This window comes from Lytechinus variegatus, chromosome 15, assembly GCF_018143015.1.
Source record: "Lytechinus variegatus isolate NC3 chromosome 15, Lvar_3.0, whole genome shotgun sequence".
Taxonomy (NCBI): Eukaryota; Metazoa; Echinodermata; class Echinoidea; order Temnopleuroida; family Toxopneustidae; genus Lytechinus; species Lytechinus variegatus.
In genome coordinates this window covers 11968496-11996291 of record NC_054754.1, presented here as the reverse complement: position 1 = coordinate 11996291, position 27796 = coordinate 11968496, and the positions used below count along the sequence as shown (strand labels likewise).

At 36.3% G+C, this 27796-nt stretch overlaps 1 protein-coding gene across 1 annotated transcript; it reads left to right on the top strand.

Moving 5' to 3' along the window:
• Positions 1-76: 76 nt before the first annotated feature.
• Positions 77-27711, top strand: LOC121429027 (pre-mRNA-splicing factor ATP-dependent RNA helicase DHX16-like). The gene is made up of 19 exons (XM_041625922.1): positions 77-175; positions 3111-3345; positions 8046-8189; positions 8993-9081; positions 9889-10051; positions 12156-12328; positions 12877-13000; positions 14648-14782; positions 15325-15408; positions 15662-15868; positions 17552-17662; positions 18644-18759; positions 19383-19524; positions 20788-20856; positions 22406-22537; positions 23836-24096; positions 24660-24773; positions 25272-25507; positions 27303-27711. Exons 2-19 carry the CDS (start codon positions 3142-3144, stop codon positions 27709-27711), a joined length of 2913 nt encoding a protein of 970 aa, XP_041481856.1. The 5' UTR covers positions 77-175; positions 3111-3141.
• Positions 27712-27796: the final 85 nt, after the last annotated feature.

The following is a 27796-nucleotide window of genomic DNA, read 5'->3' as shown; positions in this document are numbered from 1 at the left end:
ATAGATAGATTACTCGACCCCCCCAAAAAAAAAATCAAACAACTTTAGTTCATCAACGACACCATACATTTTCCAATACCGCGAGCAGAAGTGGTCGCGGTCGTCGTCTCAATGCAACTTTCCTAACTAGAGTCTCTTTTTCGTAATTTTACCCGACTACTTTGCGTGAAAGAAGGTAAAAAAAAGTTTGGAATTCGCATTATTCGATTTTCTATTTTCTTTACATTTTGATACAATGAGAAGTAAGATATAAACGGATGTTTTACGGGGGACGGCTTGGCTTCGCGGATATTCAGTCCCGTCCGTGTATTTCTGTGTGTGTACGGTAGCTGGTGCATTTGATTTTGCTTGTGACTGTGTCGTGATTTCTCAAGCCAAGGCACATATCATAACCTTGTTCATTGAATGAGTGCCAAGGCAAAGCCACTCACACGTATTGCGAGGTGAGTATACTATATTTACCTCGCACAGCCAACGTGTTTACGTATTGGATGTTAGAGTTGTCGGTTAACATCGCATCGCTTCATGACGCGAATGATGTTGTTAGCCAAAACTCATTCCGCTACTCACTCAGCTCACCAGGGTTTTTTATGCTGATATTTGATTATGTTTTCTCTTTCATGTCATTGTAAATATAAATATGAAGACGTTTAAATAAAAATTCTAGGATTTCAAAATGGGATCCCTACTGATAAGCTTTCCTTTTTCAATTTTTAACATACCGGTACTATTTTTTAAAAAAAGGACATAAGAAAGAGCAAAATCGCTTACCTCGGCTTGTAAGAGAGAGAGGTGGCTTCCACGGAAATAAAAAGAACGTTGTTGGTGGCGCTAAGTACAATTCACAACCTTAATTCAGCGCTTGTCGGTATTTTTAAAACTAGATTCTTCATTCGTTGAAGGCCCCCCTATGTGCAATTCCAATGATTGTTTGATAAAATAGAGACACCAATAAATGCAATATCTTAAAAAAAACATACTTTTTATATTTTTTTGCTGATGATAATATTTTTGGAAAATATTCAAAGCAATGACCAATTAAACAAAAAATATAGAAAATTCTATGTACCTTGAACGAAGCCCCGCAAGTGCTACCGTTCGTTTGTCAATTAACGTTCCACCAAAGTCTTTACAGTAAAAAGATGGGACACTTTGCCGACTTCGTGTAACGCTTTGCATCGATTTACGTGTAAGATATTTTTTGTACCTAGTCTTTCCCTTGTAGTGTCTTTGATGTGAAGATAAATCGTGCGCCATCTTAAGCCCATTAGACAAAAAATTTGGGAGATGGAAGCGATGTCTGTATTGTGTCAACGAGAAGAAAAATCAATGCTTAAGTGATGCTATGTGAGGGATATTCATCATAATAGGAGGAATTGACTTCACATCGTTCGGACAGTTCACTGCAACCATCCTGCCTGTGGGGAATCTACAGGTAGGACTATGGTATGCCAGTGCTGTACATACATGTAGCACACACATTAAAAAGTCATTAAAATATCACTTTTGTGACCAAAATTACTAATTTTCATACTGTTGCAATTTATTTTTCATTAGTAACTTGGGAAGATTTTTGTATTTACCAGAGTGCTCAAAATCTTGAATTTTGGGCATATTTTTGTGTACGCCCTCTATTGGTGGAAAGAAATATTGCAAGAAAATTTTCATTTTTCAATCTCTATTTTTAATCAAGAAAAAAATATTTAAAGAATCAAATTTACATAAGAGCCAAGTTATATGATAAATAGCTGTATTGGAAACTAACAGTGTAAGAAAATCAAGCATTTTTCCCATAGAAAAGAGAAAATAAGCCACAGTTGCCACCCTTTATTTTGCCACACATGGAGATGTAACTGAGAACAAGGTTATATCATAATCTTGTTCATTGAATGAGTGTCATTCGGTAAATTTGGTAGGAGTACTGGGGCCGATTGCACGAAAGGGTCTTTGCAAGGACCGTCTTTCGTGTCGCCCATCTTTTATGATGCGCCATGTGAAACGCATTTTAAATAAATCATCTGCAAACATATTTCATTCGTCCGTTAAAGTAAACAAAATATTTGTCTATAAAATGATGTGACATATCATGAAATTGTATAAAATTTGATTTAAAAGCAAGCTAACGAATCTTATTCTTTATCATAAATTTCAGAAACACCCCCGCTTATAGCGTATCATAAAAGATGGGCGACACGAAAGACGGTCCTTGGAAAGACCCTTTCGTGCAATCGGCCCCTTGATCCTGTAAATCCTCTTAAAATAAAATTTGCGGGATTTTGTTGCAATTTTGCATGCACCGTGCCTTCAATTTTCCTGTAAACGGCAGCAGTAATGTACCCATGGGTGAGGCAAAGCAAGCAATGCAGCTCTGCTGCTGGCCACTGAAGAGGGAAGAGTAGCCAGAACTCTCAGGAGGCTCCTAGAGAGTAAAAATCATTCACTAACGTTAGCTTATTCTCCAGAAGCCAGATATTGCGTGCGCGTGCACGCCTTCATGTGCATAGCTGTAGTGTAGAGAGGCAAAAGCTTTGGTTGTTCCGCTGAACTCCGTTGGCTCTACTCACCATTTACAGAGACCGAAGTTCTAGCTCGATCTGTACAGGGACTCAATAGCCATATGTTTATGTATTAAGTTCAGATAAACCAGGAAAAGGGAAGCTGCGCAAAGGCCGAGGTAATTCACTGTTCTTTTTTTCCATAGTTTTATTTTTCCTGTTTTGGTGCATTTCAGGCCAAAACGTAATAATAATCTCTATTTTGGTCCAGTTCTTTTTATATATTTTTATGAAATAAAGACAAAAATCGATGACCCTCTGTGTCTGTAAATCAGCAATAATCGCTTAGAATAAGCCCTGTGTTGTTGTGGAAGTACACGGACAAGTGAATATTTCGAAAGGGTTAAACTTGTCCATCTTCTGTGACCAAAATCATCTGCAAACTTTTTGCCCCACAGGTGGAAATGGTCTGCTAATGAACCGTCACAGATTGACTGAAATAAAATTTCACTTTCAAGTAGATCTTGGAGGTCTATAGTCATATGTAAAAATATTTTTAAAATAAATCTAGAGTGGTTTAGTAACTCTTACTCTTCCACGTATTTATTTTAACAGGTGATCAAGATCCTTGAGCCAACACATCAGTATGGCGTCAGGCAACCTGGACCAGTGGGTGAAGGACGAGCTCTATGATGTCCTTGGAATCAGTGACAGATACATTGCAGAATTCCTTGTCGGACTTGCCAAGAGGGCATCTAGCAGTTCAGACTTGGTACAGCGAATCAGGCAGACTGGGACCATTGATATCTCAGATGGTGTGGTCAGGTTTGCAGGAGAACTCTTCAATAAGGTACCGATAACACTTTATCAAAGAAGTCTTTATTTTTAGCATTTTATTTGTAGGGAGCATTGACGTTTGAAAGTGAGAAAACACAAACTAATGAACAGAAAAACCTCTTCCATTTGCAATTTGTATGCATTATATCTCCTGTTCAGACAAGCTGGACAGAATTTCAGTGTATTTTTTATCTTGTGGAAAAAGTGCTACTGAAATTTCAACTTCTAGTATTATGAATATTGTGAATAGTGACCCGTGGGGCTTAAATTATGATACTTTCATGGCAAAGTTAGTTTTCCCAAAGGCCGAGTTTCTATGTTACAGCTCAAATGGGAAAGGTTAAAAAGTGCAATGAATAATAATAATGTAGGGTTGAAGAAAATTATAAGTTTGGAGTTGAAAATAAATGAAGTTCTAAATCATCAAACTGAAGGGGAATAAGTAAAACTGAGACGAAAATAAATAGAACTTAAACTGAAGGAGTCTGGTTGTACACTGCTATATTTGCTGGGCTTCCTTGCCTCAGTAAAACTCATACAAAATTAGCATATATTCAAATTACACAAAATCAACCAATGAGAATAAAGAGAATGGAGAAGTCTAATTTATAAAAATAACCAATAAGAGATAGAGGATGGAGATGAATAAGATGTTGGGATGATTACATAATAAGAATGTTGAACAAAAGAATCAGATGTGGGAATGTAATGAATGAACACATCTGAATAGGAAAGGAATGACATGAGAAGCAGGTTGAAAGTCAAATGTTACTAAACGGATGACAACAGAAGCATGGAGAATTTAAACAAAGCTGAACAAAATACCAAAGCTTGAACTATAAATAACTAAACTGTTAAAGGAAATCAATTGTCAAAATAACAGTCCTACATAAACATCCTTCTTTCAAAAAAATTGTCCTCAATTTTTAAAAGTAAAGAACTAAAATATGAAATATAACTGCAAAACCAGAATTTGACAAGTTGAACATCTAACATTATTTACATAAAAGTATTTAAACAGAAGTAACGTAACCATGACATAATTCCATATTTACAATAAATGTGAAGACTAGGAGAGGATAGAAAAATTTGAAGAAAAAAAATATTTTTTTTATTAGAATTTTGAACTTTTCCTTTTTGGCATCATATGTGTAACTTCAATGGAAAATCAACTTGCAAATAATTTCAATGTATATCTTATACTTGCAAGCATGCCATGAAATGAAATACCGTATTAATTCAGAAAGAACAAAAAAGAATTGAATTTTTTTTTCTTGATTTTGGAAAAGAAAAAAAAAATGTTATAATCTTGAATATATATATATATTTTCAAATTATTAAAAATTTCTGATTTAGTTAAAATTATGCATGTCTTGCCAACTGGAAAAATGTATCTCCTAGACTTACAAAAAAAAATGAAAAAAAAATTATATGAGAGCACTACTAGACAAATAGATAAAAACAACTATAGTAGCTCAAAGGAATATTGAATAACATTGAAAAGTGCGAGATAAAATACTACTGAACTTTACAAAAATTAAACATATGATGTTCAGCAAATAACATAATTACCAGAAATTATGAAAAATCAAACATTTGAATTTATATAAAGCCATATTTTCTGAAATTATATGACAAAGTATACTAAGTTCAATCTTTGATTTTACTTTAAAAAACCATTAAAATAGGGATTAAAAAAAATTAGGAATTTTAACCGAATGTTGGAAAAAGAAATTGCTGAGTAATACAAAAAAAAAGACTTACTTTACATAATTTGTAAAATTACAATATGATGAAACTTCTATAGTCTAAAAATGATAACAAATGATTTGAACTGAACATTTAACTAAGTCTGACTTTGTGCAATATCATTGATAAAACTTCAATAAATATACAGTGATTAAAATTTGAAATAATTTTGAGCATTAAGGTATAAAAATGAAATATTTCAAAAATTTTGTTTGTCATAATCTCCTTTAGTTTTACAATTTCATATATTGCACTTAGTTCACATTATTTTCTGATTTAGAAATTGACAAAATCTAACTATTTAAACATCTCTAATATCAAAATATTAAATTACATTCAGATTCAATATTGAGCTGAGAAAATACAATTTTGATATATTGCACATTAATTGTAATCACTTGATCCATATTTGACAAATCGTAAATATATTTCAATTTATGTACATTTAAGACCCCAATTTAAGACAAATAAATACCTAAAGAAAATTATCTGATTCAATTAACAAAAATATACTTTTGTAGAATTTGAATGATCTTGCTAAAAAAATGTTTCTATTTATAAGCCTAACATTAAATCAAAATAAGGCATGTGATTCATTCCAGTTAAGAATCAAATATATGGGTTTGATAAAAAGTGAATATTGATTGCTTTTTTTTTAAATCGAATTTATTTGTGTATAAGAAAACACTCGAGTATAAATAAAATACTGGAATTTGTGTATCATATGCCTTTTACAGTATATCAAGAAATAGATCAGTTTGGATACATAATTTGTCTAAAAATTGATAAAATGTTATTAAATTGAATTTAGAATTTGGCTATCATAGTAAATATCTATCGTTTTTATACGAAACCGATTGAATAGAACTTATTAATACATTTGGCAAGATTATTCCATAGATCAAACTGATACAAAATTATTTAATAAACAAAAATTGCATAAATCTAAAGTAAAGGGAATTTAATGATCACAGAAATCATATCTTGATCAGAATTTTTTTAACGAATTTAAAATCTGTGACAAAATTTAATGAAAATTGTTTAGTGTTCTCACCATCAGGGAAATAAATTGTCCAAAAGTTCCAATTAAAGTTTAAGAGTTTGAGAGAAGAATGTAGTCTGGTGGTAAAATGGAGGCATCAAGTTAAAGTTGTTGAATATCAGACCTTCTAAGGGGGCGAAAAGTTTTCACTGTATGCATGAAGGATCAGCATCATCCACTCGTGGGCTGGAGCAACTGAAGAGCAAAAGATGGCGGCTGGCTTCGAAGATCAAAGCAGAGCGTCATCAACTCTAGATGCGTAGGCGACAGAGTAACAGGCGAGAGGCTGGAAGGTGTCATGCATCGAGCGAAGATAGAGGGACAAAGCAACATGAAGACCAAAAGGCAGCATCATCCACTTGACGAAGAGAAGCAAGGCAAGAGGCTAGAAGGCATCATGAGGCAAAGTTGGGAGACTGTTGAGCCGAAGAGACTGAAGAAAAATAGGCAGCGACATCATCCACTCCATGTAGTCGGGCAATGGTTGTAGTTTAAGGCGAGAGGCTGACTCGCAGGCAGAACTTTCATCTACTCACGTTGAGAAAAAGGCGAAGGTTGGCTGGTAATCAGGCAGAACGTTCATCCACTCACGAAGAGCAATAGGCGAAGATCCGAGCTGGTACTCAGGCAAGGCTTTCATCCACTCACGTATAGAGCTAAAGGCGAAGACTGGCTGGTAGTAGCATCATCCTACTAGACAAGCCACAGCATTGACGTTGAAGTTGTAGGCGAGCTGCTGGCTAGCATCAATCAGGCAAGAGGTAACGGCTGAACAGAAGTGTGAAGGGCTAAATGTTTCTCCAACAGGAACATGATGACGATAAAGTTGACGAAATATGATTAAAAGTTAGTTTGTGGCGAACAGATAAGCGAGGCATGAGGTTCGAACACCGCTGCTACCAGTTGTAGGGTTGAAGAAAATTATAAGTTTGGAGTTGAAAATAAATGAAGTTCTAAATCATCAAACTGAAGGGGAATAAGTAAAACTGAGACGAAAATAAAGAGAACTTAAACCGAAGGAGTCTGGTTGTACACTGCTATATTTGCTGGGCTTCCTTGCCTCAGTAAAACTCATACAAAATTAGCATATATTCAAATTACACAAAATCAACCAATGAGAATAAAGAGAATGGAGAAGTCTAATTTATAAAAATAACCAATAAGAGATAGAGGATGGAGATGAATAAGATGTTGGGATGATTACATAATAAGAATGTTGAACAAAAGAATCAGATGTGGGAATGTAATGAATGAACACATCTGAATAGGAAAGGAATGACATGAGAAGCAGGTTGAAAGTCAAATGTTACTAAACGGATGACAACAGAAGCATGGAGAATTTAAACAAAGCTGAACTAAATACCAAAGCTTGAACTATAAATAACTAAACTATTAAAGGAAATCAATTGTCAAAATAACAGTCCTACAATAATAATAATAATATTAGTAATAAATAATAATAATAATAATGATAGGCATTTATATGGTGCCATCTATCTAGAAATTTTCTATTCTGTGGTGCACAAGAATAAGAAAGGATGAGAGAGTTTGGATGAGTGTTAAATTGCCAAGAACTAATGCTGTTAGAAAAGATAAGACTTCAGTTTAGTTTTGAAAGTCTCTAGTGATGATATAATTCTTAAATTCAATGACAATGAATGAAATCTTCAAGGCCATCGAGAGGGGAACTGAGGCCATTCAACAGGGCATCCTCAGTTTAATATTCTTGAGACCTGCCAAGTATCTAGCACTTTTGATTATTGAGAATTTAAACGACCCAAAGTGAATTGCAATGCAGAGTTAATAAAGTCAAATTCATGCTGTCCAAATTGTTATTACATTAGTCTGAAGGGTTGTATAAAAGACAGATCAAGATGTGCAAAGCCTGTACGATTCCTTTTCCCCTTTGCATATTTTTCCAGATACCGAGGAAGCAGCAAGCAGTAAATCCCAATAGATTGAAAGAGAAGCAAGCGATAGAACAAGAATTGAAGAATAGGTCGTACAAGCTCCTTTCGGATGATGAGGAAGAAGAAGAGCAACTGGTTAGAATGGTCAGAGAGAAGGTAAATATTTGTATTTTGGGTTCTTTTGAGATGTATGGGACATGAGGGTCAGCTCCGGAATGAATCATGAAATGTGTGCATTGAATTCTGGGGAGCACTTCATCAATATTTTCATCCAACAAGTTGTCAGATCTGACATCTTTCCATGATTTTAATTGGCTAAGAGGCACTGTTCCTATGGTAACTGTCGGATGAAATGGGACTTGTCGGATAAAACGTCTGACAAGTCCTTTCATGAAACGCCCCCCTGCTCTGACAGTAGTAAGAAGATGTAGTTGTAGTGATGTCAGTGATGATGAAAATGATGATGTAGATGATAATGGTAAACAAAGGTAATGAAGATGATGGTGTTAATGATGGTGATAGAAGAAGGAAATGATTTTTTTTTATTTTATTTATTTACCACTTGTGGGATGGAACACCCTATCAGCAAATGCTGTTTTTCGTAGGGGCCCATATGATGATGGTGATGATGATGATGGTGATGATGATGATGATAATGATGAAGTTGATGGTGATGATGATGAAGATGATGATGATGATGATAATGATGTTGATGATGGTGATGATGATGATGGTGGTGGTGATGTTGATCATGGTGATGATGATCATTATGATGATGAAGATATTGATGATTATGATCATGGTTATGATAGTGATGATGGTGGTGATGAATTCAATGATGATGATGATGATGATGAGAAAGATGGTGATGGTTAAAGTTATGATATTAGTTATGTTGATGACGATGATGACAACAATAGTTGTAATAGGACTGATAACACTTTCATTAATTGATACAGAGACAGAAGACTACTGGTAAAAAGAGACAGCACATCAGAAAACAGAAACAAGAGAGTAGTGATGAAGATAGCGAGCCAGAGCCCAAGAGGTAAGACTAATATCTACTTTGGATACACCTCTTCATCATTAATCTCTCTAGTGTTTAAAAGAAATAATTTGATCAATTTTTTCATTCCCTGATCACATGCACGTTATTGTTTCTTATCTGGGGGTGAATATGTGCATATATATTGTTTTATGGTGTATTTTAGGGACAAACCTTTGAACAGGCTTTGAATCTCCCTACATTTTTCTATATCTTATTATATTTTGTTAATACATGTCATTTTGTGTACTAACATAAAGGGCAGGTTTACCCTAGTCTGCAGGCACAGACCCTGATTGGAACTTTGATCAACAAGTGTGCCTCCACGCAAAGACTAGCACATACAAAACTTGCCTGAGCGAGAGATCCTTCAGTACACAAGGCATGAGTAGGCTGCACATTCAGACCCTTATTTCGAGTGAAGGGTTTGCCCAGCAGACTAGGTTTACCCTGTTGTCAAATTGATTTGAATAAAAGGAGAAATGTGAGAGAAAACTCTCAATGAGGGTGTGCTGCAAATTTATTAAAAAGGTAAACAGAGCTATGTATTTTGAATGTTTTTATTTTGTGATGTCACATACAAGCAGCTCTCAATGTGTCACATGATGTGATTCCTTAAAATGTTGTTTTCTCTGAAAACGTAAATTTGAGCCAGGAATAGAAAGCATAGTAAAGATCGTAAAACGTTTTAAAAATCATGTCATGGCATTGACCGCTTTCTACAGTCAGTTGTTAAAATGAAGCAGGATTGATCTCTCAGCCTGAAAACATTCAGTGAAATACTCTCAATTTCATTTGTTTCCAAATCAGGCAAGCTCATATTAAGAAGGAGTCAAGTTCAGAATCTGATAGTACGGAGGATGAAGAGAAGGAGAGGAGGAGGGATTTAGAGGAGAGAGATGCATTCGCTGCCAGATTGAGAGACAAGGATAAAGAACGAACAAGGAAGAAAACTGATAAGAGCAGCAAGAAGGTGGGTAGTTTGATAAATAGTTTGGAATGGAAATAGTGTTTTCTTTACAGGCCAAGATTTCTCCAACATCAAGTCAATTTGCATAAATAAAAAAATCAAGCCAGCTTATCAAAATGCTGAAAATTTCATGAAATTCTGAAGTAGAATGAGAAAAGTCAAATAAAACTTTTGCTCAAATCATGCAAATGGCTATATGCACAACATGGGCAATGGGTGAATGAGGCAGGCGATAATGAATTACACTTTTTAAATTTTTCAACTTTTAATTTGATATGTTGAAGGGATTATGAAATGCAAATTATGATAATGATGATATCATAATAAAATAATGATAACGATAGAAACAGTAACAGGAATAAGAAATGAAAACATGCATAGCACTTTACAAAAGTTAGCACTGGTGATATCTTATCCAGGCTGGCTTTAGCAGAGCTGCACTGATAAGGTGCAGAAGCATTCAAGAATTTCTTCTTATGGGTACCTACTAATTCACCTGGGGGGTGTTTCACAAATGTTTAAGTATGACTTAAGTCGCACTTAAATGCCGACGCGTATATGATATGCAACGCGCGACCTTATTGATAGATAGGCATTAGTGCGCGTCCTCACGACATGATCTGACCAATGCGGTCAAGCCTTTCAAACCGTACGCAACTCAGTATTTAAGTGCGACTCTAAGTCATACTTAAATCTTTGTGAAACACCCCCCTGGACAGAGAATAGCCGATGCCATGAAGCCAAAATCCAGTGACTAGGGTAATAAGGAGTTTTCTCTCATTAGCTTACAAAGGATTCAAGAACATGTATTGAAAATGCCTGTCAAATGACAAGGGACAGCTGGGGCCCGTTGCAGAAAGAGCTGCAATCGATCGCAACTCTAAAAATCATGCACAACTTGATTTTCAACCAATCAACAGCGCGCATGTGGGACTTGCGTTTGATTTTTTGACTTGCGTTTAAACGCAACTCTTTCTGCAACAGGCCCCTGGGAGGTCTATGTCAAAAATTGGTGAACGGGTGCAGCAGTTTCGTCTTGAGTTTCGGGGCTGATGAGAAATTGCATTAAAGGCTATGGCCCGTATTCTGAAGTCAGGTTTAATTTAGACCATGGTCTAACTCTGTGCTAAAATTATGGGAAGCCAAAAGTGTCAAAATTTTTATTAAGTTGTATGTTTCTAATTTTTCACTGTGCTCTTTCCTGATTAATCGATGGTGAAGACAATCATCTATTTATACTTCTTAGACAATTATGAATGATTTGAGAGCCAAATGAGCTGATTATGATATGTTTACTAATAGTGATTTATGTAGCAATTGGCTTTCCATACTTAAACCACAACGTTAAACCTGAGTTTAAGTTTAACCTGACTTCAGAATACTGGCCTATTTGTCCAGAGTCAAAGACTAAACTGCTGTTTTGACAAAGATTTCTTGGTTGTTCTTTGTCATGATTTGCATTTGACTATACATTTCCCTCTTCTTGAATCCTGTGCAAGAACTCCCTGATGATGCATCTGAAGCGCTTCGGGATATGTCGTTCCAAGAAATGCTTTATAAACGTGGAATATAAGCCAGTTCGTAGTTCCTTTCTGCGCATGATCAAAATATTCTACACATTATCAGAGGAAGGTCATTTGTACTAAAGTAACATGGGGGTTTAAAATCTAATGAGATAAGCACCAACTTTGATGTCTTGATTATTCATATATTCTTTTGAATTGTAGTTTTCATTTACATCCACAAAAAACAGCAATGCGTCCACGAACGACTGGTATTTCACAGTTTGCCAAGTACATTGTGCAACATGCTATGATCTGCATTCAAAGTAGGAATGCAACAAATACCTTCATAAAGTGTTCATTGGTGTGCTATTCTAGTCACCTGGTCTATTCAATCTCTTCATCCTGCTATCCCGCCTGCTATGTAAGGCAAGCTTACGTAATATCTTGCTTTGAAATCTGCCTATCATAATGAAAGAAATGAAAGGTCATTTGACCAAAATTTCCATGAAGTAACTACGAACTGGTCTATTATAGTAACTATTAACTCATGATCATCATGAAAGACCTAAATTTCACCAACATCATCTTGATTCTGGTTCCAGGACTTGGCCGAGGCCAAGCGAAGATTGGAAAAGGCCGAGGAGGACCGGAGGATGATAGTACCAGACCTTAGGAAGGAGTCCCGTCAGAAGTACCTGAAGATGAGGAGAGAGGATAAACTGAAGGAGTTGGAGGCCGACATTCATGATGAGGAATATCTCTTTGCACAGGAAAGGTAAGAATGTTTGGGCTTATTGCGTTTCTATGCCTTCACCGACCATAGATGGTTGCTGGAGGTGCGGGATGATTGCGCTGCCTTTCCTGTTCTTGTTCTCGTGGTAACTGGGAAACTACTTGGCAGATGATGTATTTTCTATCATGTGTGCACATGGGCATGATAGTGATCTAATTAATTTTGGGGTGTCAAGGTCAAGGTTCAAGATCATGGTGGTCATTACAAGGCTGAAAATGGCCCATCCTCGCAATAAGTAAGGGGGGGGTGGTTATGAGGGTGTCAGTACCCCTTGACTGTCAGGTTACGATTGTAAAAGAGCTCAAGCCAGGCACTTTGCAATGAATCCAGTCAATCACAAGTCTATATGATATATGATTCAATGTTATTCCAGAAATGTATTTACTCCCTCTAAAAATAAAAAAAAAATAATGAAAATGTAATGAAAATATAAATTATTTGTCAATATCCTATCAAAAGGAATTCTTGCATAATGTCCCTGTTTGCCCCTTATCAAGCCACTCATTATTTTTTTTTTCTTTCATTCTTAGTTTAACAGAGCGGGAGAGAAAAGAGATGAAGTATAAGAAGACTGTGCTGAATCTTGCCAAGGAGCACAAAAGCGCTGGAGAGAAAGAAAGAGAAGGAAGATACTATATGCCAAAAGATGATGAGGTATGAATAAAATGTAACTTTTTTAGGCCCTGCCATATTTATTGCTTGTTAATCATCCCCACCTGCTTACATTTTTGTGCCTTCTCCTTTTGTATATTTTGTGTTTGATTTCTATTAGTGGAAAACCCAAGAAAAAAGTACCAATAAAGTTTTTTTTCTTAAATTTTATGGGAATGTGAAAATGAGGTTTGAATGTGATCTATCCGCCTGCTATAGTGTATAGAGTATTATCTGTATAAAAATTTTCACATTAAAGGTACATCAATGGTACCCTATTGATGTTGTGGAATGTTATTAATGGGTGCAGTGCGTGCATTTGTTGGGTGGGGTTGGAAAAAATATAGTTCACCTTTTCCTTAGGGGAAAAAATGGACTATGTGTGATGTAAGCAAGGAAAACAAACTATTTCATGGGAAATGTTTTTACAAAACTTTTGTTTTCTTCTTGTGCACACTCTCAATGCAACCTCCTTCAGCAAGAGATATAAAACTTGATATCCCCTCCTACTTTGAAAGGGTACCAAGGAGTAATAAATTCTGCAGTGCCTACTTGGTTCAAGTTCAAGTTTCATTTCATTTAACCAATATAAAATACAAAGTGAATAGAAATAAGTACGAGGTAAAATGGTAATGACCAAAAAGAAGCCATGGCTTGTTTAAATTGGTCACTGTAGCAATTGAATCTTTATGACGAATTAATAATGATAATAATAGCTGGATTTATAAAGCGCTTTTTGCCTGAGGATACAAAGCGCTGCTATTATTACCCCTGCTTTAGCTCGAGCTACCATCACGGGCGCTCAGTGCATTCAAGGAAATACATGTAATCGTGCCGGGTACCCATTCACCTCACCTGGGTCGAGTGCAGCCTAGTGTGGATAAATTTCTTGCTGAAGTAAAACATGCCATGGCTAGGATTTGAACCCACGGCCCTCTGTTTGAAAGGCGAGAGTGAGAACCACTAGACCAAGACGCGCCCACTTAGTAATATAATGCATATGGGGGTCTTGTTTCATGAAGACTTGTTATGGTAACATGTGCATAACAAGCTTGCTGTCAGCAAATTAAATTGATCATTATGGTAGCCTTAATCTACCTGTTAAACTTCAGACAGCAAAGACATGTAAACTTTTCAACTTTAATTACAAACGACACTTACTTTACACTGAGCAACCCCTTTCTCTTGACAAATAATCATAGCCTCTCCCTCTCTGTTTCTTTTCTCCTTCTTTCCTGTCCTGTCTTATGCTATATGGATGTATTTTTATGATTATGTATGTATTATGTTTTATGTATTATGTATTACGTACTATATGTACTTATGAATGTTATATTGGGCCATCCAAACAAGCTTGATGAGCTTTCATTTTGTCCACCACTATTTTAAAATGTATTTGTATATTGCTTTGTACATATTTTAATTTTGTGGAAATAAATGAAATGAAATGAAATAAGTTGTTAATGAAAATTTGTTATTGCAACAAGTTTTATGAAACGGGCACTGAAAAACTAACCAAAAACAAACAAACAATATTTTACATACATGGGATTAAAGCCATTGTTGAAACAAAATCTTTGTGCAGTGAACTTCAAACCAAGAAAACTCAGGTATTATGCTTTTTTTTTCGATGCTTTCCCTTTGTGACAGAAACCATCAGAGCGTTATGTGGAACCCGTGGGAGAGGAAGGAGCAGCGAACTATGAACAGAAGAGGTGGGAGGATGAACATGTTCGTAAAGGGGAGATGCACTTTGGAGCTAAAGATGCTAAGCAAAGGCACAAGGTCAGTAAAATCTCTTATCCCAGTTGTTTTGCTTATGGGCATTTCCATGAAATAATCAACCTTTTTGTTCGTCCGACCCCCATTTTTCTCAATTCTTACTTCACTTAATAAAACTACCAAATCATGGTCCTTTGAAAGCATTACAGTCTGTCAAAAGAACAAGAAATCAGAGACAGAAAATTTCATGAAGGTCCCACATATAGGGGGTTGAACGCTCATATTTTATGGAATTGCCCATATTACTTTGGTGAAAGTAGGTAAAGCCCAATAGCATGACTCAGAATTTGACGGTGGTGTCCAACATATCCACTTATAATGTACTGTCTGATTTCTCATGCCTCAGTCACATTGGTGAAGCTGACTACACCGACAGTAGCTGTTACATTATTACCAATGACAGACCAGCTGTCGGTGTGCAGTTGGTTCTCCTTGATGTGACTGAAGCACAAGGCTGCTAAGCTTGGTCATATATTTGTGCATGATTACCTCTTAGGTGGATTTTATTTTATCAATTATCATTATTGTTGTTGTTATTTTTGCAGCAAAAGGAATATGATCTAGTGGTCGATGACTTTGAAGAGATCGAGTTTGTTGCTGCCTTCACTGCACCTGGAACCATCAAAGAGGTTTGACATTATTTTCTTAACTTTTATCTTGGATTATGCTTTTTGTTTTTATTTATCTATTGATGTATTTATGTGTTTACGTATGTATTTATTTATTTATGAACTATTCTTATTTCTGAGGAATGAAATTGAACTATTCAGAGCTCTTATTTTAAAAAGTTTAAATCAGAAGGGATAGAAGGTCTGTAATAACCCCAAATACCAAAAGGAAAATAGCCATTAACATGAATATTTAATTCCTTTCCTGGTTTAGAGCGATGATGACGAAGATGATGATGAACCTAAGATGTCGGCTTTAGAGAGAAAGAAACAATCCATTCAGGAGGTTAGAAGGAGTCTTCCAATCTATCCATTCCGTGATGATCTGATCTCGGCTATCAAGGATCATCAAGTCCTGATCATAGAGGGCGAGACGGGATCAGGAAAGACCACACAGATCACACAGTATCTGCATGAGGCCGTAAGTCCACTCAATTTGTTGACCAATTTTGATTTTTTTTTGTCATCCATCTGGTAGAGCTACATGAGGGTCCCAAACTTGAACGCAGAATTTTGAAATTTTGAGTAGAAAAATATTTATGCTAATATATGCAAAATTTATTCATAAATCACATAAAATGCTTTTTTCTCCTTCATTTGTTTATCAATTTTGTTTGCTTTATATGATAGCTCTAGGTGGGAATACAAAATTTCAAAACTTAACTTTGAAACTCGTTAAATATGATAATTTATGCATATTTTCAAAACTCACAAAAAATACTTATTTATTTGTTGACTGATTTTGATTTTTTTGGGGGGGGTTCTATCTGAAAGCAACAGAGGTTCACCGAGATTTTACATAGAATTTAGAAATTTTGACTAGAAAATTATTTATGCTAATTTATACGAAATTTATTTCATAAATCACGAAAATTGCTTCTATGTCATTTCTTCTTCACTTTTCAATTCTGTTTCTTCAATTTATGTCACCAATATAATTCACCACAGTGTCAACTGGGCTGAAATTGAAAATTGTGTCAAATTTCGTTGCGAGATAGCAGATGAGCTCCACAACATTGATGTGCTAGATTTTTTCAAATAAATGTTGGATGACTGCAAGTGAATTTGTTAACCAACTTTTCAACCTTTTTTTTTATAGTTTTTACCGTGACAAAGGTCTATATTGAAAAACTGTCAAAACGAGCCTATAAATTGGTCTTTATAAACAGATTCCTTAAATGAGGAACTGTTTGCAAAATCAAATTCCTGATATATAAGAATACCACCTAGACCCTTTTACACAAATCAGGCCTGTGAAATATCCGCTATTTAGCGGAAATCCGCTATTTTCATTTTTAAGACCGATTTCAATTTCCGCTTTTTTCCTGTGTTCCATTTCCGTTTTTTCTTAGTCAAAATTCCGCTATTTTATCCAAAACGGCTGGAAAACAAGTCTAGGTAAATGGATGCGAGCAGAATGTGTGTGTTGTGAATATACACGTTACGGGGCCTTGTATTTTGCCTTCGCGAAGTTTCAAATTTTTAGTATATGTAACTATATGAAACTGCTGCGGATCACACCGTGCACCGTTGCCATTGTTGGCATACAAGCGCAAAGCAGCGGCTCAAATCGCGATATTTTGCGACTGGTAAATACGTCTGTAAGGATGATGACGTCATCCAAGATGGCAACTTACGTTGACCAACGAAAGGATCGAAGATGACGATGTTTCGATCATTATTTCAAAGGAATTAGCGGTAACTGCAGTCTAAGGTACAATATTTCTGAATTTTAAACATTTTTTCGTAAATATGGATGTGATTTCTTTTTCATAATGTGACATTTTATGTACAAAAAACGATCGGAAAATCAGGTTTCCACTGTTAGATCTAACGTTACTGCCGAAATACATTGTCTGTATGTACGGGCCTCCAAGCTCTTCAGTCTATGTATTGGTGAGTGAGCCAACGCAGTTCAGCGGGACAGCGGCGATAGTAAATAGGAAGGTAAATTTTTAGATTTTTCCGCTATTTTTTTGAAACCCCACTTGCAGGCCTACTCAATCGTAGAATCCGCCCAACAATCAGTTGCCGAATTTTGTTTGCCAGGGCCCTAATATGTGTTGACAATGTGTCTTGATGTGATCTCATGTTCTTTTTCCAGGGATTTACCAAGAAAGGAATGAAGATTGGTTGCACTCAACCCAGGAGGGTTGCTGCTATGAGCGTAGCTGCAAGAGTTGCAGAAGAGATGGGCATCAAACTCGGCAATGAGGTGATGATTATGATAATGTTGATGATTGTTGATATAATGATTGACTGAAGTTTTCTGTGTTTGAAAACGTAATACAAAGTGAAACGGTATTCCACTAAAAAAATATGTGAACACATTTTCATATATAAGCAATTTACATTCAAATACAGTAAAAATATATTGGAAAACCTTTGAAAAAAAACCCAAATAAACAATTATTCTGTGAATATAAATTGTGTATGAAGAAAACCATCATCATGAGCAGATTGCTTGATGTCGATTGTGTTGATGATGATGATGATGATGATAATGATGATGATAATGATTGCAGACTTTGTAATTATAATGACTGAAAGTAGAGGTGATGATGATGACAAAGATGATGATAATGATCTTGATGATGATAGTGATTGCAGACTTTGTAATTGTAATGACTGACAGCAGAGGTGATAATGATGAAGATGATGATGATGATGACGATGATGAAGATAAAGGTGATAATGATGATGATAATGGTGATGATAATGATGATGATACTAATTGCAGACTTTGTAATTGTAATGATTGAAAGTAGAGGTGATGAAGATGATGATGATAATGATCTTGATGATGATAGTGATTGCAGACTTTGACAGTAAAGGTGGTGATGATGAAGATGGTGGTGATGATGATGATGATAATGATCTTGATGATGATAGTGATTGCAGACTTTGTAATTGTAATGACTGACAGTAAAGGTGATGATGATGAAGATGCTGAAGATAATGATGCTGAAGATAACGATGATGATGATGAAGATGGTAATGATGATGATGACAATATTGATGATAATGATCTTGATGATGATAATGATTGCAGACTTTGTAATCGTAATGACTTACAGTAGAGGTGATGATTATTATGATGAAGGTGATGATGATGATAGCGATTATAATGATGACAGTAATGCTTATTCTTGAAACATCATGATAGAGAATTCAATCTACTATCTTTCTTTCTCAGGTTGGGTATAGTATTAGGTTTGAAGACTGCACTTCTGATCGTACAATCATCAAGTACATGACTGACGGTATGCTCCTCAGGGAATTCCTTGGGGAACCTGATCTCGCTAGCTACAAGTAAGATCATTCTTCATGTTTCTGATAATCTTTTTATTTTGTGTCCATCATCTACAGTTGCGTATGAATGTTAGATGTTTCACCAGAACTTGGGACATTGCACAGCCTTCCTAACATTTGGTTATATTGCTTGTTGAGGTTAGGGCATTTGAAAGGTGTAACATGGTTTCTGATGAAAATAAGTTCTCAGAATCTTTCTGACAAAAAATTGTATCGATATCATAACTGTAAATTAGAATTATTTGGCACAGTGAAAGAGTACACTTGTGCATTTGGGTAACAAATTTATATGTATTTTTGGACTAAGATATTTACTTGAATATTGGAGGCTTGCTGGAGAAGTTTGAATAAAGTAAGACATGCAGGAAAATACTAAAAAGTATTTAAAAAAAAGTGTTTGTGTTGTCCCATGAATTTCTGTGTCATTGATCCCCCCATATCACCCAGGAAACTGATCGTTGATGAAGCTCACAAGAAGATGTCACACACTGATCTTCATTCATCTTTGGTTCCAAAACTTCCTAGCATCATATCAAATCGGTATAAAACTTTCAAAAATATTTATGTAGTCCCATCTATAGGTTTCTGTGTCATTGATCCAAAATCTTCCTCTCATCACCTAGGGTACTAATTGTTGATGAAGCTCACGAAAGGACTCTCCATACTGATATTCTCTTTGGTTTGGTTAAAGACATCGCAAGATTCAGACCAGACCTGAAGCTGCTTATCTCTAGTGCTACGCTTGACACAGAAAAATTTGCTGAAGTAAGTCTATTTATTAACATGCGTGTAGAAACTTTCATTTGCAATGTGTAATTCTTTATTGAAATAAATAGATCCAGTTTCAAATTACTCGTGATTTGGAGGTTCAAACCTGTAAATCGATATGCACTTCTTTTTTATTGTGAGTAATACTTAGTCTGCACGCCCAGACCTAAAGGCCCGAATTCACAAACGTGGTTTTGAAAACCCATGGTTGAATCCATGGTTTATGTAGATTTCCTGTATAAATTACGCTTAATTTAGCACGTATCGGGCACGTGTGTAAAAAATTCCAGTGCTGATACGCGCTTTTGTCAGAGTGCGCCAAATTGACGCCTGTTACCATGGTTAGATAAGCTATTATATTCATGAGCCCACCGTTTGAAGAGTGGACTCATGAATAAAATAGCATGGATAACCACGGCAACAGGTGTCAATTTGGAGCACTGTGACAAAAGCGCGCATCAGCATGGAGATTTTTTATACACGTGCCTGATACATGCTAAATTAAGTGTAATTTATACAGGAAATTTACATAAACCAAGGATTCAACCGTGGGTTTTCAAAACCACCTTTGTGAATTCGGGCCTTTATTTTTGCATAGTGCATAATGCAAAATCTGAAGGAGTTAGACTATATTTGACACTGACAGAGTGTTTGGAGATTATTCTTCCCTCAACCATGGTTAAAGTGCCAAATTTTAGTCTGTGCTTTCAGACCAAGTAATAGGCCTACTAGTAGTCTAGTTCTATTAAAAAAACTTTTTTGTGAAATTTTGTTATACTTTTATATATTAATTAATTTTGTACTATAAAAGCTGAATTTATACACTATCTATCTAGAAATTATTTATTTACATCCATCATCACTTAAAGTAAAAAAAAAAGAAATAATCATGCCGGGTAGCAATCCACCTCATCTTGGTTGAATGTAGAACAGTGTGGATAAATTTCCTGCTGAAGGAAATCTGAACTTGGCTTGGAGTCAAACCCATGGCTTTCTGTTTCAAAGAATACAATCAGAATCCTTTTATTTTTGCATTCAAGCTGTAATGTGAAATTGTGCTATATAGAAACTTGGCCTTGCCAAGAAAAAAAATAAAAATATTAAAATTGAAGGTTTGAAATTTCAAAGTTTGAAAAAAATATTTTCCTGCATATTTCCTTAGTTCTTTGATGCTGCTCCAATCTTTATGAGAAGGCCTCAAATAGGGCCTTGGCTTGTTCATGTGGTGATATATTTAAGAATTTTTTCAAATTTCCTCAGTTCTTTGATGATGCTCCAATCTTCAGGATACCTGGAAGACGCTACCCTGTAGACATCTTATATACCAAAGTAAGTAAACTCACAGTACCATAAGGGCACTAGTATTCAACCTGTTTGGAGAGTTTCCTGAAATATATAGAAATATAGGATTTACCTTAATTTCAGACCCTTCTTATTTCCAAGAGCAAATGCTGGTTATTCTTTTTCCGTTATTTTTTTCTTCAACCAGTCGACTGTGTGCGCGGGCGATCGAATTATTTGGCGATGGTTTTTGGCACTAGTATTCAATCCGTCGGCACTAGTATTCAACCTAGTGATTTAAGATGGCCCTGTCTCTCAATCTGCCCTTGTCCCATCCGACTATGGACTACACCATTTGAGATAAGACCAAACAGGGAATTAATCTAAGCCAGAGACTTACATAGATCTAGATCTAATTTAGCAATCTAAACCCTTTTGAGTTTTGCTATTTATCCTCACTATGTTGAATACTAGTGCCATTCAGTGCAAAAGGCCATCGCCGCATTATTCGATCCTCCGTGCATACAGTCGACAGATTGATAAAGAAAATACCGACAACAGATTACCCTGGAAATAACAAAGGTATGAAATTAAGATAAATTTCCTTTTTCTAAATATTTACGGGAATATTTCAAAATCTTTGAATTATGCCGGGTTGAATACTAGTGCCCGTACGGTATATAAAAGAAAATATGTTAAATGAAAAAATCAAAGAGTAAGATACTTTATGCCAATTATCTGAAAAGTTTTGGTCAAATATCATTTTAAAGATATGTTTGTGGTCCCAAATTCTTGATTCTATTGGGAAGGAAAATTATTTCATAACATTTAAATAATTTGTCAATTTTCAAAGGAGTTGCAAATTTGTGTTGGAGTAAAATATCTTTACTAATCACTTTCAAACAGTTTGTATTTTATGAAAATCACATGTTCAGATCCATTTGTTACCTTAAACTTACACTGAACAATGTCTTTATAATTATTTTGAATCTATTTGAAAAATAATTTTCCATAGATTAGTAAAAAAAGAATAAAACAATTAAACTTATGATTTCCACATCAGTTCTAGAGAAAAAGGGAGATCTTGTAAATGAGTTTTGAAAAATGGGAATCTGGAAGAATTTGAGAAACCTGAAGATTTTTTTTATATATCAAATAGTGATTATGTTAACTTGTTTGGATTCAAAAGGAAAAAAGAATTGGTAGAATTAGACTAAGTGGGTATAGATATTGAGTGGATCATTAATATGATGATCCTTCAAATTTGTTTTGATGTGATTTCATTTTATAGGCACCTGAGGCTGATTTCTTAGATGCCTGTGTGATCTCGGTGCTTCAGATTCACCAGATGCGACCTGACTACGATTGCATGGTCTTCTTAACCAGTCAATGCTGATATGATGTGAATTGTTTAGATTTAGTTTGATTTGATCTGATTTGATTTCATAGGCACCAGAAGCTGATTTCTTAGACGCCTGTGTGATCTCAGTGCTTCAGATCCACCTGACCCAGCCCGATGGCGATTGCCTGGTCTTCTTGACGAGTCAATGAATATATGACGTAACTTGATATGATTTGATGTGATTTGATTTGATAGGCACCTGAGGCTGATTTCTTAGATGCCTGCGTGATCTCAGTTCTTCAAATTCACCTGACGCAACCCGATGGTGATTGTCTGGTCTTCTTGACCGGTCAAGAGGAGATTGAGACGTGTATGGAAATGCTTCAGGTCAGTTGATAGTTTAAAGTCCATTTTACCTAACCAATAGTAATCCAAACAAAAGTACGTCCAAGCTCTAGAAATGGCAGGTCTCTTGCATCAGGTTTCTTTTATTCACAATCCTTAAATGAATATGATTCCCATGGTTGCATCTTGGCGAATTTCCATATAAAATATATTCTACACCTGGGCCCTGTCTTACAAAGGGTTAAGATTGATCTGATCAATCGCATCTATGGACGGCCAGCAACGTCAACATATAAAATGCATGTTTTTTGTACAAAAAAATGTCTAGATATGAATGTATATCCATAAATTCATTGATCTTTTGACAATTTGGTGTGCTCTCCTTTGTTGACAAAGGATATTTTGCAAATTTCCGGAAGAAGAAATTATGACACTGATGGATTTCCATAGAGTTACAATTGATTGGATCGATCGTAACTCTTTGTAAGACGAGCCCCTGGTGAGTGTTTCATAAAGCTGTTCATAAATAAGTTACTTTACAAATGATTGGTGATCCTTTCTTGTGGTAAATGACATACTTCCATATTTTCATTGATGTTGATAAAGTACTTAAGAAAGGATCACCAGTTTGTAAGTTATGAGTTGCTTTACAAGCTCATCCCGTGCTGGTCTTCAGTTCCCAGTGGGATGTGTTTTCCAATTTCTTCGCAATGGCAGCTTTATGAATCACCCTCTGGGTTTTCGGACTGAATCAGATTTCTCTGTCTAAAATCTTATCCCATGCAGGTCTTTGGTAATTCCAAGCTTGTTAGAATTGATAATTTACAACAACATGAGTACTTTATTTAGGGGACTAGAAGATAGATTATGTTTATCTGTGACTGGTATTATCTGTGTACATAGGAAAATCCAAATATAGGGCTCAATTTTTGTGTGGGTGGCTTGCAATAAAGGTTCATTTTGCATCATAATCATTGGTGTGAATTATTCCTTCTGGATAAACATGTGATTGGGCTCAATAACAAAATGTTTTATTACTGACCTAATTCTGCTTTAATATAGGCACTGATCGGAACTTAAAATTTGTCAATTAACTTTTCCCCTAGCTGATTCGATTACATAATAAGCTTCATGTTTGTTTGATTTTTTAAATTCTTTTATGAACATTAACTTGTAAACTTTGCTTTTAAGTTGTTGAACATGATTTGAATTCAGTATTATGCACTTTTTTTAGAGAGCAAATCATGAGTTGTCTAGGGCTTAGGGATCAACAGGTCGCATGCACTATTATAGCAAAATGTTTTCTGATTGATGTTGGTGTCGTTGTTATGTATATCCAGGAGCGGGTTAAGAAGCTTGGTAACAAGGTGAAAGAACTCCTGGTCCTACCCATCTACTCCACCCTCCCCTCAGACCTTCAGGCCCGCATCTTTGAGCCCACTCCTCCTGGGGCGCGTAAGGTTGTCCTGGCAACCAACATCGCAGAGACGTCCTTGACGATAGATGGCATCATCTATGTGATTGATCCAGGGTTCTGCAAACAGAAGAGCTACAATGCAAGGACGGGCATGGAGTCCTTGGTAGTTACGCCAATCTCAAAGGTAGGAAATGTTCCTCAGTTACTCCGATCTCACAAAGCAGGAATTGGTCTTGAGTTTTTCTAATCTGTTAGTAGGAATTGATCTGTAAACACCCTGATCTTAAGGGCAGGAAATGATCTTCAGACATTCTGATCTCAAAGGTAGGAATGACATGTTCCTCAGTTACTCAGATCTCACAAAGTGGGAAATGATATTGAGTCTCTAATCTGTAAGTAGGATTTGATCTGTAGACACCTTGATCTTAAAGCCAGGAATTGGTCTTTAAGACATTCTTGTATTTATTGAATTACCATCATATCTCTGTAAGTGTATTGGTCTAGTTCATAAAACGTGGACATAAGAGTAACCAAGTATCACTGAACATCTTGTGCGAGTTATAGTAGGTTTCAAAGTCAGCACTGCTGCTATATTGAATCCTGTGATGCAGGTGAGACCGCCAGAGGCATTCCACTTGTGACCCTTCAGTGGCCAAAGAATTCCCACCTATTTGTTTGAAGCATGTGATGAATATGAATGTAAGCTTGTTTTTGTAATCAAATGTTGTATGTTATTGTTTGAACCAGGCATCAGCCAATCAGAGAGCTGGTCGAGCTGGGCGTGTGGCCGCAGGAAAGTGTTTCCGTCTCTACACAGCATGGGCCTTCAAGAATGAATTAGAAGAGAACACTATACCTGAGGTTAGTTTGATATATCATCATGCATGAGCAGATTTCAGAGTGTTGTGGCTCAGTGGATAAGTCCCTGGACTTTCAACAATAAGGTCCTGGGTTCAAACCTCTGCGCGGCACCGGCGTCCTTTAGCTTTTATCTACTCTTGCTGCCCAGGTGTAGTAAATTGGTACCCGGAGGAAGGAATTCATTGAATGCTCAAGCGCCTGATCAAGGTAGCTGTGCTCAAGCCAGGGCAATAGTATGGAACACTCAGAATCATTGTATGAAGTGCTATATAAATGTTGCACATTATTATTATTGTTTTTAAATTTCTCTTCTTTAATCTCTGGTTCTTATCTTGTCCTTGAGACCATCTTTTCTCTCTCGAGAGGTTTATCCCCTTTGTATTTCTTACTTTGTCCCTACCCTCTCTTTTCATCATCATCCATTTCTAAATTCATACTTTCTCTATGTGACCTCATTCCTCAAGTCATTCTCTCTCCGTTCTCTGTCCCCATCGTCAGATTCAGAGGACCAACCTCGGTAACGTGGTCCTCCTCCTCAAGAGCCTTGGTATCAACGATCTGATCCACTTTGACTTTATGGACCCTCCCCCTCACGAGACCCTGGTCCTGGCCCTGGAGCAGCTCTATGCCCTCGGTGCACTCAACCACAAAGGTGAACTCACCAAGATGGGCCGCAGGATGGCAGAGTTTCCTGTGGATCCCATGTTGGCCAAGATGATATTAGCATCAGAGAAGTATGTGTACCTTGCTTATTTACCTGACAACGGCGATGATGATGATGATGGTGATGATGATGATGATGGTGGTGATGATGATGATGATGATGGTGGTGATGATGATGATGATGATGATGATGATGATGATGATGATGATGGTGATGATGGTGATGATGGTGATGATGATGATGGTCTACTACTTCCAGCGGAAGTAAGAGATGATCTGGATAGACTTCCTCCTTCAGTAAAGTCTGTATCTATTACTAGACTCCTTGCTGGGAGTCCTAGGACAGATCAAGCTAGACATCCCAGATTTTCATTATTTCACTTTCCGATTCTTGACTGAAATACATCACAAACGACTAGAGGTTCTAAACCCTTGACCTTGTATCTTTGGTCCCTGTGTCTGCACTTTGTACCTACTTTACGTTTACCTCCACTACTTGCATGTACATGTATAACTTCAAACTAACTACCTGTACACTGTGCACAGTTCTCCAGACTGGAGGAAATCAAGAAGAAGAAGATGATGGTGATGATGATGATGATGATGACAATGATTATGATGATAATGATGATGGTGGTGATAGAGATGATGTTGATAATGATGGTGATTATGGTGATAACAAAAACAAAAATTTTGGATTTATGCCAGCGGATATAGATCACCGTTAATATAACCCTGAGCTGCTGCTGCTTCATCATTAGCACTTGGGTAGGTCAATATTAAGTCAACATTCATGAAAACCATTTTGCATGGTCGTGATTGTATTGTATCAAACATTTTGAACAGATGATTAGATTCTGGATCTTGACGTTGCTGGCTTTCCAACGTTGTGATTTGATCAGGGGCCCGTTTCATAAAACCTGTTATAATAACAAATTTGCAAGAACAGTTAAAAGCTACTGAAATCCTTCAATCTGATTGGCTGATAGTACATTTGTTATAGATACTGTTTGTTATTATAGTCTTTATGAAACGGGGACCCATATTAACCATTTGTAAGACTGGACCCTGAAGTGATAGTTTGTCCCATGCCCTTCTCCAATGGTAACTATTACGGAAGGCCTATACACGTAGAGGGCATTTTTAAGAGTTAATATGCTTGAGGTACCTTTGAATAATCCTTACATGTCCCAGTCATAGCCAAGGGCATTTGGACCGTTTCAAAGGTAGCAAGTGTAAGTTTATATTCTATTGCCTGACGAATTATGTGAATTACATGTTTCACAAGCGAGTGGTGAGAATCCATGTTGTTTGACTAACTATCCTTATCACCGGTTGAAAGGAGTACCGGTCATTAGCAAATTGTCATGTTAGCTAAGGTAAATGAATATTTATTTATTATTATTATTATTACTTGTTTGGCGTCACCTGTGCAAGGGAGGTGAAAAGCGAACTGAATCACTATGACCCGCAGGTCTCTCCTCCCGATATAACTGATTGAGGGGAGTGCAGGTGGACCACTACACCAGGGTTCCCCTAACTCTTATACGAATAGTGCAGTGGGTTCTTAACGTGCAAAGGTGGTGACTCTGCTCTACACGGGGCCTCCATTTAATGTCCTATCCGAGGGACGGAGTGTTTTTTTATTGTAACATAGCCTGCATCTATGAAACATATGAGAGACACGTTTACACACAACGCACTGGCTTCAGTCATCCGCCTGGGGTGGACTCGAACCACGATCTTGGGGTCGATGGGCATACGCGTTACCAACTGAGCCAACAAAGCTCTTGACAATAATATATTAGTTACATAATATTTGTCAGCCAATTTTTAATTATTGTTTATCATCATCTATCATGGCAGGTATAAGTGTTCAGAGGAGATCCTCAGCATTACTGCCATGCTGTCTGTCAATAATGCTATCTTCTACCGACCCAAAGATAAGATAGTCCACGCTGACAACGCAAGGGTTAACTTCTTCACTCCTGGCGGTGACCATCTCACGCTACTCAATGTTTACAATCAGGTAAGATTTTATTTTTGTTCCTCATCTAGATATTTTTTATGGCTAGAATTCACAAAGCTTAGGAAGTTGGAGATGAGGTTTGCGAGAAAGTCTCAATTTTTGAAATATACAGAAAGCAGAAAATTTTTAAAGACTTGTGGAAGAATGGAGAAAACACCAAATTTTACAGAAAATGCCGTTTTTGAGGCAAAAAAAATTACAAGAAGTGAAAGGAAAATCATGAAAATAATCCAAGAAAACGGTTGAAAATTTGTCAACCTTGGGAGTGTTTTCTGAAATGATTGTGAAATGGGTTGTCCGACAAAGACTGTTTGTCTGACAGTTACCATAG